Source organism: Mesocricetus auratus, unplaced genomic scaffold, assembly GCF_017639785.1.
Source record: "Mesocricetus auratus isolate SY011 unplaced genomic scaffold, BCM_Maur_2.0 Super-Scaffold_100676, whole genome shotgun sequence".
Taxonomy (NCBI): Eukaryota; Metazoa; Chordata; class Mammalia; order Rodentia; family Cricetidae; genus Mesocricetus; species Mesocricetus auratus.
Window position 1 is genome coordinate 97,263,633 of NW_024429266.1, and position 12,627 is coordinate 97,276,259.

The 12,627-nt window shown below is 36.8% G+C and overlaps 1 protein-coding gene across 1 annotated transcript in view; it reads left to right on the forward strand.

Moving 5' to 3' along the window:
- LOC101841568 (vomeronasal type-2 receptor 116-like) overlaps positions 1-12,627 on the forward strand; it is a 42,708-nt gene that overhangs the window by 10,039 nt on the left and 20,042 nt on the right. The window contains exons 2-5 of the mRNA XM_040738804.1: positions 6,392-6,683; positions 7,405-8,211; positions 10,255-10,482; positions 10,884-11,007. Coding sequence (XP_040594738.1) covers positions 6,392-6,683; positions 7,405-8,211; positions 10,255-10,482; positions 10,884-11,007 — 1,451 coding nt within the window. The remainder of the gene's footprint in view (positions 1-6,391; positions 6,684-7,404; positions 8,212-10,254; positions 10,483-10,883; positions 11,008-12,627) is intronic.

Genomic DNA, 12,627 nt, shown 5'->3' on the forward strand with positions numbered 1-12,627 from the left:
CCATTTTTTAATTGAATTATTTAGTGTTTTGGAGACTAGCTTCTTGAGTTCATGTAAATTTTGGAGATCAGCCCTCTGTGAGATGTGGGGTTGGTGAGTATCTTTTCCCATTCTGTGGGCTGCCTTTTTGTCTTGTTGACTATGTCCTTTGCCTTACAGAAGCTTCTCAGTTTCAGGAGGTCCCATTCATTAACTGTTGATCTCAATGTCTGTGCTACTGGTGTTATATTCAAGAAGCAATCTCCTGTACCAATTCGTTCAAGAGAACTTCCCACTTTCTCTTCTAAGAGTTTCAGTGTGGCTGGATTTATGTTGAGGTCTTTGATACATTTGGGCTTAAGATTTGTGCATGGTGATAGATATGGATCTATCTGAAGTCCACTACATACCAGCATCCAGTTATACCAGCACCATTTATTGAAGATGCTTTCTTTTTTCATTGCATACTTTTAGCTTTTTTGTCAAAGATCAGGTGTTCATAAGTTTGTGGGTTTATATCTAGGTCTGCAATTTGATTCCATTAGTCTACCTGTCTACTTTTGTGCCAATACCAAGTTGATTTTATTATTGTAGCTCTATAGAGCTTGAAGTCAAGGATGGTGATGCCTCCTGAAGTTCCTTTATTGTACAGGGTTGTTTTAGATATCCTGGGTTTTTTGTTTTTCCATATAAAATTGAGAATGTCCTTTCGAGGTCTGTGAAGAATTGTGCTGGGATTTTGATAGGTATTGCAATGAATCTATAGATTGCTTTTGGTAAAATTGCCATTTTTACTATGTTGATCCTACTTATCCAAGAGCATGGGAATTCTTTCCATTTTCTGGTAACTTCTTTAATTTCTTTCTTTAAAGACTCAAAGTTCTTGCCATACATGTCTTTCACCTGTTTGCTTAGAGTTACCCTAAGATATTTTATGTTGTTTGTGGCTATTGTAAAAGATGACATTTCTTTTATTTCTTTCTCAGTACATTTATTGTCTCTGTACATTTATTGTCTCAGTGCATTTATTTATCATCTGCAAATAGTGAAAGTTTGACTTCTTCCTTTCCAGTTTGTGTCCCCTTGATCTCCTTTTGTTGTCTTACTGCTCTAGTAAGAACTTCAAGTACAATATTGAAGAGATATGGAAAGAGTGGACAACCTTGTCTTGTTTCTGACTTTAAAGCAATTACCTTGAGTTTCTCTTCATTTAGTTTGATATTGATTGCTGGTTTGCTCTATCTTGCCTTTATTTTGTTTAGGTATGTTCAGGTTATCCATGATCTCTCCAAGACCTTTATCGTGAAGGGGTGTTGGATTTTGTCAAAGGCTTTTTCAGCATCTAGTGAGATGATCATGTGTTTTTTTTCTTTTCCAGATTATTTATATGGTGGATTATATTGATGGATCTTAATATGTTGAGCCATCCCTTCATCCCTGGGAGGAAGCCTACTTGATCATTGTGAATGGTTTTTCTGATGTGTTCTTGGATTTGATTTGCCAGTATTTTATTGAGGATTTTTCCATCAATGTTCATGAGGGAGATTGGTCTGTAGTTATGTATCTTATTTGTGTCTTTGTGTGGTTTGTATTCTAAGGTAATTGTAGCCTTGTAAAAAGAGTTTGGCAGTGATCCTTCTGCTTCTATTGTGTGGAACAATTTGAAGAGTATTGGTATTAGCTCTTCTTTGAATTTCTGGTAGAATTCTGCACTGAAACCTTCTGGTCCTGGATTTTTTGGTTGGAAGACTTTTGATGACTGCTTCTATTTAGAGGTTATAGGTCTATTTAAATAGTTTATGTGTTCTTGATTTAATTTTAGTAAGTGATATATATCCAGAAAAATGTCCATTTCCTTAAATTTTCCAAAGAGCCAGCTCTTTGTTTCATTGATTCTTTTTATTTTTTTGTTCCTACTTTATTGATTTCAGCTCTCAATTTGATTATTTCTTGGCTTCTACTTCTCCTGGGTGATTTGCTTCTTTTTGTTCTAGAGTTTTCAAGTGTTCTGTTACTTCTCTAGTGTGACTATTCTCCAGTTTCTTTATGTGGGCACTTAGTGCTATGAACTTTCCTTTTAGAACTGGTTTCAGAGTGTCCCATAGGTTTGGGTATGTTGTGCCTTGATTTTCATTCAATTCTAGGAAGTCTTTGATTTGTTTCTTTATTTCTTCCTTTATCCAGGATTGATGAAATTGAGCATTGTTCAGTGTGCTTGTGGGGTTTCTGCAATTTATGTTGTTGTTGAATTCTAATTTTAAGCCATGGTGGTCTGATAAGATACAGAGGTTAATTCAAATTTTTTTTATCTGTTGAGGTTTGCTTTATTGCCAAGTATGTGGTCGATTTTAGAGAAGGGATCCATTTGGTGCTGAGAAGAAGGTGTTTGGATGGAATGTTTTATAGATGGGTCATAACTTCAGTTAGCTTCTTTATTTCTTCATGAAGTTTCTGTCTGGTGGTCCTGTTCAGTGGTGAGAATGGGATGTTGAAGTCTTCCACTATAAGCGTGTGCAGATTAATGTGTGTTTTGAGTTTTAGTAATGTTTCTTTTACAAACTTGAATGCCTTTGTATTTGGGGCATAGATGTTCAGAATTGAGACTTCATCCTGATGGGATTTTTCCTGTGATGAATATGAAATGTCCTTCTCCATCTCTTTTGACTAATTTTAGTTTGAAGTCTAACTTGTTAGATACTAATATAGCTACACCCACTTGCTTCTTAAATCCCTTTGATTGGAAAATCTTTTCCAACCCTTAACTCTGAGATAACGTCTGTCTTTGAAGTTGAAGTGTTGATTTGTGGATATGTATTGTGTAAATCTGTTTTTGTCTTCTGGGCTGGAATCTGTGGTCTCTTGGGGTTTGTAGAACATCTATCCAGGACCTTCTGGCTTTCAGATTTTCCATGAAGAAGTCAGGTGTAATTCTGATAGGTTTGCCTTTATATGTTACTTGACCTTTTTACTTTGCTGCTCTTAATATTCTTTTATTATTCTGTGTGTTTGGTGTTTTGACTATTATGTGGCAAGGGTAATTTTTTTGGTCCAGTCTATTTGGTGTTTAGTAAGCTTCTTGTACTTTCATATACATGTCCTTCTTCAGGTTGGGAAAGTTTTCATCTATGATTTTGTTGCATTTGTTTTCTGTACCTTGAGCTGGACTTCTTCACCTTCTTGTATACCTATTATTCTTTTCACAGTGTTTCATATTTCCTGGATATTTTGTGTTAAGGAGTTTTTGGATTTAATATTTTCTTTGGTTGATGAATCTATTTCTTCTAGTTTATCCTCAGCACCTGAGACTCTGTCTTGTATTCTATTGGCTATGCTTGCATCTGTAGTTCCTGATCGTTTACTCAGCTTTTCTATTTCCAGCATCCCCTCAGTTTCTGTTTTGCCTATTGTCTCTATTTCAGTTTTCAAGTCTTGAACTGTTTGAATGGTTTCCTTTTTCTGTTTGATTGTTTTTTCTTGGCTTTCCTTGCTTTCTTTAAGAGATTTGTTGCTTTCTTGCATTTTGTTTTTGTTTCCTTTTTCTTCCATTTCTATAAGGGTTTTTTCACTTCCTCTTTGAAGGTCTCTATCATTTTCATGAGGTTGTTTTTAAGATCTTTCTCTTCTGTTTCATCTGTGTTGCCATGTTCAGGTCTTGCTTGTAGTGAGATGGTTTGGTTATGGGGCTACAACACTTCTCAATGATCTTGGTGAAGGGCTAAGGATGTAAACAAAGACAAAGACAGGGGTTCATTCTTGCAAGGAGAATGGTATTTATTTTAGCAAGAGTGGAGCATTATATACCAATAGCAGGCATGGTGGAAAACTACCAAGATCAGGAGCTCATGTTCCAAGGGCCCTCCAGCAAAGGAGGTGCAGACAACAGGAACCTGAATTTAGACAATAAGGATGGATGAAAAACAGGAACTTGCATTCATGCTATACTGGGAACAGGGGACAAGAGGTATTTTGCTAGAAGCTCCTCATCACAAGCTGGTCAGCAGACCCCCATGGGAGAAGGGTGCAATACTTGCTGATGTAGAGTCCCTAGACTCTGGTGTCATATAAGTCTTTCTGTTGTTTAATGTGTTCTTATACTGTTGTTTTCCCATGTCTTCTTCCAGTTGGTATAGAGGTATAGATTGGGTCTCTCCTGGTGGCGCTCTCTCTCTCTCTCTCTCTCTCTCTCTCTCTCTCTCTCTCTCTCTCTCTCTACTTCTCTACTAGAGGGTGCAGGGGCAAGACAAGAATGGCAGCTGATGATTCTGGCTGCATTGTTTTGCCTCCAGGTCCTTCCAGTGAATATGGATACCTAAAGTTTAATAGAAAAGGAAAAAGAGATCTAGAACATTAAGACTGTGAACACACTAAAGAGAAATTATATTAAAAGGACAGAATGAGAAATAGCAAATGATATATGGAACAAGAAAGCTAACTAAGTCATTTGAGTAGAAAAACATGCAACAAGCACGGAGTGAGCACAGGTGGTGTCATTTATCCAGACTGGCAATGTGGTCTCATGTGCATAGTAGAGAGCAAGTGAAGATACACTTCAAAGGGCTTGGGGAGCTGGGCCTATGGCTTGTAACACTTCTCCAGCAAGCATGACAACCTGAGTTCGGATCCGTAGCAACCATGTAAAAGCTCCTATGGCTGAAAATGCACTTGGAATTCCAGCACTGGCAGGCCTGGATACAGGGTCTCTGAGGCTTCCTGGGTGTCAGAGGAGTGCCAGTCGCAGAGAGAGACCATGTGTCATGGGAAAATATTCAGACTTAGAGAGCAGGGCAACTGGACATCCTCCTTTAACCTCCTCATTAACATGCAAAGGGCATATCTAGTATATTTGTGGACATACATTATACCAGACATGTATACAGATAATAAAATAATAATCTAAATAAATAATACAAAACAATGTGAAACTCTCAAAGCAAAACATGATTGATGAAAGGTAAACAAATACAGTAAAAAACAATTAGTGCAAGTAACCCCTTTATTACCTAAAGACTGTAGAACTACATGAGAATGCCAAATCTGAGTAAATACTGACCACATGCAATGTCAAATTATATGGAAGAATCAGAGAATATATTATAGATACTAATGAAACACATGTAAGAGAAAGCATGAAAGGAATTTAGAATACAGTTAAAATTCATAATTAAGAACCAAATGTTCTTATTGTTATAAACAATGCAAAAATCTAACCATTTCTATCTTAAATGCTATGTCAGTACATAACTTAAAAACAGAAAAGTTGAAGAAGATAAGAAGAATGAGAAGCAAAATTGGCATTGTATTCCCTTTGTATAAAAAAATAAAGGATTTGTGATTCAGACATCACCAAAAGTTGATGTCATTGTTAGTTCATCCTTAAAAAGAAGACTATCCTCAAACTGGGGAGATGGCTCACACAAGCATGCATGCACACACAAACCAGCTGCATATATCCACATGCACTATACATACATGACATATGCATGTACATACCATATATACACACATATACCATGTACACACACAATATACACAAACACAAGTACACACAAACAAACACCACATATTGACCTGAACCTGAGAGAAAAATTGTCCCAAATGGAAAGGTGTAAGGTCGGAGGAATGAAAATGAGGAACATACATGATGAGAGCACTAACTGGGCCCAGAATGTCTTGAATAAACTGATAACTAATGCCAAGCAAGCTTTGGAAGAAGTACAAAACCCTATAAACTATCTGTAGTGCAAAAATACCCAAGGTCAGTAGAGAACTTAGGCAGACAATGTTGTTCAAAGGGAACAAAGAGATATCTCAGAAACAGCTGCTTTGGTACTGATAACCATAACCAAAGGGGGAGAGCTGGGTAATAAAACAAGTTTGACTCCTTTGTTACATTGGCTGCATCCCTACAAAGGATGTGCCAAGTACAAAATTAGACAAGGACATAGAACTAAATTTCCCTTTGTCCTTTTATAGGGGCCTTTTAGAAAGTCTTGGTTCAGTCTGGCTCCCACAAATAAATGCTTCTCATCCCCAGAATCACACAATTGTATCTATCACTTATTTGAAGGATAGGCATGTCAAGCCAAAGGCATGTAAAGATCATGTAATGAAACCAGCTTAATCAATGGAAGATAGTCTCATTGCACTATCCTCATTCTGGAAATAGATGAAGAAAATGGTACAATATTATACAAGGCATTAGTCTCTGTGAGTTATTAGGCATGAACACAACCAGTCCTACTGATCTCCAAAAAAAAATCTCATGTTGCAAAACCATCAAATAACAAACAATAATTTAGATACAGAAGCTGTGAAGGGAAACTTTCATTTAGTGTATAACAGTTACAGTATTCATTTTTAAGACAATGGTGTTTGAAGATTGTCCTGTATGACCCTTATGTCCTCTACACAGGATCAGTCCTCACAAGTACCAATTTGCAATAGCCTTGAATTTTGCCATTGAGGAGATCAACAGGAACCCCCTTCTTTTACCTAATGTGTCTCTGGGATATGGTATCTACACTGCCTGGCCACATGATCAAGCGACATCTTTTAATATCATCTTGTGGCTCACAGGGGAGGACAAACTCATCCCAAACTACACCTGCAGAACAGAGGAAAAATCTATGGCTGCAATCACAGGAACAACATGGGACATTTCTTCCCTATTTGGCACATTTCTGGGACTTTATAAATATCCATTGGTGAGATTATATGAGTTGGGGTAAATGAAAGAATTCTCCTTTAATACCAACATTTGAGTAACAAGGAAAAGCATAAAGAAGAAGACTTCACTTGTGTATCACTCAAAGTATATAGTCTTTGGCTAATTGATGGCCCTGGATTCTAAATGCTTTCTGTGCAATCATGAGGATAGGAGTTTGGATGCTAGAACCACCCATGCCCTCATGATAGCACAGCAGAGACAGTATGATTTCTGTGGGATCAAGAATTCCTTTCTTCTTGCCAAGCCAAAAGTCATGAACTTCAGGTTGTAGAGAGATTCTACCTCAAGAATATGTTGAGGAAAATAGAGAACACCCACTGTCCTCTTCATCATTTATATACACACATATGTGTATGCATCTTTACAAACATGGACATACACACATGTGTGGGCATACACACACATGCACACAAAGACACAACCAACAACCATTTTAAAACATGTAGTCTTTGACACTCTATATTCTAATATCTGTTGTTATATCCACATAATGAAATATACATTAAGGACAGGAGATACATGAAGTTGTTTATGAAAAAAATTAATATTCATCTCATTTTCCGGAATGTTCTCCAGGTGTTGGAGTTGACTTTAAATATAAATCTGACTTTCTAAAACTTTCAGTTCCTATCCATATTCATTGAGTTCATGATTTCTGGAAACTAACTTCATGTTACTCCCTCTTCTCTTTTCTTTAGCTAACCTTTGGACCATTTGAACCAAAGCTGAATGACCCTGTGAAGTTTCCCTCTTTGTATCAGATGGGTATCAAGGACTCTTCTCTGACCTTAGGTGTGGTCTCATTAATGGTTCATTTCAGATGGAACTGGGTGGGGCTGGTCATCTCAGAAGAAGATAAAGTTGTTCAGTTTCTCTCAGAATTGATACCAGAGATGGAAAGAAACAGAGTCTGTGTAGCCTTCAAGGCAATGGTCCCAATAAACTATTTGGTCCTCATGAGAGACTCTGGTGTCTACTATAGGCAGATTGTGATGAACTCAGCAAAAATTATTATCATATATGGTGACACGGACTCATCTTTATGCGTCCTCTTCAGTAGATGGGAATATGTATTTCCATGGAGAATCTGGGTCTCCACTTCACAATGGGAAGCCGTTACTGCTATGAGACTTTTCATTCTTGACTCATTCCATGGGACTCTTATCTTTTCACAACACCATGGTGAGATTTCTACTTTTAAAGATTTTGTAAAAACAGTCACCCCTTCCAAATACCCAGAAGACATTTTCCTTGCAAGACTGTGGAAGATTTATTTTAATTGTGCACTCTCTGACATTTCCTGTAAAGTAGAAGAAAACTGCTCATCTAGTGGATCATTGGAATGGTTACCTTGGTACCACTATGATACTGCCATGAGTGATGGAAGTTACCATGTATATAATGCTGTGTATGCTGTGGCCCACACCCTCCACAAAATGCTTATGAAACAAGTAAACATGCAAGCAAAGAAAAATGAAGGAAGAATGGAATTTCCCCCCTGGAAGGTATTGTCTTTTCATATGGATGTTGCATAATGTCACCATGGGAACGTAGGGGCCACGCAGGTGCTCTAAAGAAGTATCTTGGGTTTCTTCTTCAAAAGATACATGCACAAAAAGAAAAATGTAGACCTGAATAGATATCATAAACAAAATGTCATTTTCATAGAAAAAATACTTAAGAAATAAGAGCAAAAACTTATGGCAAAGAGCCCATCAGTATCCTGCCATTCTAAGCTTCTCAACAAGAAAATCTAACATCTTCCCATGAAGTTCTTAAATATAAACGAGGAATGACTGACATTTCAGGATCCTAAATGGCATAAGATCCACTAAACAAAGTAATCTTAAAATATCTCACAAAACTATATCTTCTGTAAACACTGTCTTGACTTTATTTCCTTTAGATGTGATAAAACAAATCCAGGCATAGAAAGATAAACACAGTATGTGCTCATGCATAAGTGGATATTAGATGTAAAGCCAAGGATAACCAGCCTACAGTCCACAAATCCAGAGAAGTCAGGAAACAAGGAGGACCCTAAGAAAGAAGACATACATGGACTCTTCTCCCCCCACCTCAGAAAGGGGAAATAGACAAGATCTCCTGAGTAAATTGGGAGTGTTGGGAGAATAGAGAAAGAATGGAAGAGGGAAGGAGAGCATGAGGGATTGGTATGTCGAGTTGGGGGAAGAACAGAGAGGGAGAGCAAGGAAAGAGATACCTTGATAGAGGGAGTCATCTTGGGGTTATAGGGAAATCTGGCACTAGGGAAATTCTCAGTAATCCACAAGGATGACCCCAGTTAAGAATCTAAGCAATAGTGAAAAAGATATCTTAACAGCCCTTCACCTATAATCAGATTGATGACTACCTTAATTGCCATCACAGAGCCTTTATCCAGTAAATTATGGAAACAGACGCAGAGAGCCACATTTAAGCACTGGAGTCCAGTTGTAGAAAGGGAGTAGTGATAATATGAGCAAACTGGTCAAGACCATGGTAGGGAAACCCACAAAAACAGCTGACCTGAACAACTGGAAGCTCACTGACTCCACACTGACAGCTAAGGAAACTGCATAAGGCCAAACTAGGTCCTCTGAATGTGGGTGACAATTGGAAAGGGGGCTTTGGCAGTTATGGGGCCACTAATAGTGGAACTAATATATTTATTCCTAGTTCATGAACTGGGTTTTTGGAGCTCATTCCCTATGGAGGGATAACTTGCTCATTCTAGATATGGCGTGGGGGAAGCAGAGGGCCTTGATCCTTACTCAAATGATGTGACAGCCTTACTCTCTCTAAGGAGTGGAAATGTGGTTGGGTAGGGAGAAGGTTTGGGGGAATGGGAGGGCAGGAGTGAGAGGAAACTGGGATTGATATGTAAAATAGGATTGTTTTAAAAACAAAAAAATAAAACAGTTGCACCAAAAAATACCCCACATGGACAAAAGTCACTTAAGAAAGGAATTATATGACTCACAATTCCTGTTTATAGACCATCATACTAAAAAATCTTAAGATGGCTAGAATTAAAGCAGTTTTTCATATCATGATCAATAGTAAAGAGCAGAGAGCAATGAGTTATCGCATAAATACTATTGTTAAACTGGCTCCCTCCAATATATTCAGTCCATGAAATTATCTGCTTAAAATCAGAGCATGTCCTTATGCCTCAGTTAACCCAAGTTTCAAAATCTCTCATACAAGTACTCTGAGACCAAGTTTATCTAGACATTTCTTTACTGGAAGTTTATTTCCAGATAATTTTAGATTGTGCCATGTTCATGTTTAATTTAACCATCCTGAAATTTGGTGATCAGTGCTGAAAAACATTAGGATGAAAAATGAACCAGAGAGTTATCTGAATATTCTGTTAACATAGTATTAGGATAGTTGTGGTTTTAGTTCATTGTAATCATTCAGTTTTTCTGTTATATACCTATGTTTCATGTTGAAATGCACATTAATATAAATGTGAACATGGCATAATTCAGTTTTTTCTTTTAACAATGAACATGCCATAATGAATCATGAATTTTTCTTAGATGAACCCCATTCTGAAGAACATTAAATTCACGAATTCTGGTGGGGATCCAGTAACCTTGAATCCCTCAGAAAAATTGAATGCAGATTATGACATCCTGAACTTCTGGAATTTTCCACAAGGTCTTGGATATAAAGTGAAAATAGGAACGTATTCCTCATATTTGCCACCTGGTCAACAATTGTCATTGTTGGAAGACAGGATAGAGTGGAGCACAGGATACAGAGAGGTGGGTAGAATGTTACATCATGCTTTAACAGAACACAAAAAACTAAAAAACAAACAAACAAAAGCACTCTTAGTGAGCTTCAAATCTCCTCATAAATTAAAAGATACAAACTTAATTTCTACATTTCAATGCTTTCTTCATAAGTTAATTATCCCCAAGTACTAACACATTCTTCTTCATATATATACATGATTCTAAACATATATGTGTTTGTGTGTGTTTACATGTATATTTATATGTGTACTACACATATATACTGTAATGTGGTATATTTATGTTTTCATTAATTAATTAAATATGGGTTCATAAAATTAAATTTATCAATGGTCCAATATTATCATAAAATTCAATCACTGGATTAATTCTTATATATCCGCACATTTCTTATTTCCTTTGCTCAGATTCCAATCTCTGTATGCAGTGAAAGTTGTGGTCCTGGATTTAGAAAATCTCTTCAGGAAGGCAAGGCTGTCTGCTGTTTTGATTGCAGCCTCTGCCCTACTAATGAAATTTCCAATGGAACAGGCAAGTGTGCACATTATAGATGAGGTACCCACCTTTGTTTTTCATTAACAGATTGAAGTAGAAGTCATGCACAAGAGAATTACAACAGTATATTTTAATATTTTATATTTATAATTAATTACCAGCAACACTTTGTGGCTTTACATGATTACACGTCATAATTTACTTAATACTTTTTGATGTCTTAAAAGGAGTATAATATTCATTTCTTCCAGGGAAATTTATATGCGGAATCTACATACATGTATCTATGCCCAATCTTTTTGGAGCTGTATTAACCTGACATGGAAACAATTAAACTGGCATACAATCACTCTCCCAGTACCAATAGCTGTTCTTAAAATAGATCAGATATTAAGAGATAGTATATGTGTCTTAATCAAGGGCTGGAGATGGCTTCATAGTTAGGAGAATTGGCAGCCATTTTAGAGGACTTGGGTTTGACTCCCAGAACTAAAAGGATGGCTTGCAACTGTGTGTAACTACAGTCCTAGAGGATCTGAAACCATAGTCTGGCCATCGAGGGCAATGAACACAAGTGTTGCACAGACCTACCGTCAGGCAAAATACTCAAATGAAGAGTAAGAAATCTGTATGTCTCATATATAACAATAAGTGGCATATATCGATTCTAATGGGAAAGTCACGTTTCCTGCTCTCTGTAATTCAAACATGAGTAGGGGGGAAGTCTGTGGAGAAGGGTGTTTAGGGTTATGTCATAACTGTGTGCTCAAAGCCCTGCAGGATGAAGAAGTGATGCTACATATATATTGACAGTGTATCATCAAACTTTAAGTTGTTTTGTTCCAGAGCATAAGATGACCAAAGGATGGGGCAAATGGTTGTCAGTACAGTTTAGAGTGGCCAACAATAGGAAAATTGTTGGCCAGATCATGTCATATCTAGTATATCACAAATTACTTGACTAAAACCACATAATTCCACCACCAAAAATATAAAATGTCAATCTATCTAACTAACATAGGTGCAATAATTCTCAGTGAAACACTTGCAAAACAAATTAAGTAACAACTGAAAAAGAAACATTATCCAGCATGATAATATTGGCTTCATCCTTTAGATGTTGGAATTCTTCAACATATATAAATTGATATTTGTAATCCACCACATAAGTATATTCAAGGAAAGAAACTACATGATCATATTATTAGGTACTGAGAATGTCTTGAAACAAACCCAAAATTTATTCATGACAATATTTCTGGAGAATTTAGTCCTATAGGGGACATATCTCAACAGGATAAAGGCAACATGCAACATCATACTCAAAAACAGACAAAAGTATTACCCTACCTCAGGAACAAGAGAAGATTATTCACTCTCTACATTTTTATTCCATAGTGCTTGAAGTCTTAGCTAGAGAAAAATAATACTGAAGTAGATAAGAGGGGCGGTATGGGTTTAGAAGGAGGAAGTCAAAGTATCTTCACTTATATATAACATGATTTCATGCCTTAAAGACAGCACCAAAAATCTCCTAAAGGTGATAAACAAATTCAGTTAGGTAGCAGGAAACAAAATTAACACAGAAAAAAGTTTTCTTATATACCAATGGCCACATGCCAAAAAAGAAATCAGGGGAGCAATACTATTACAGTT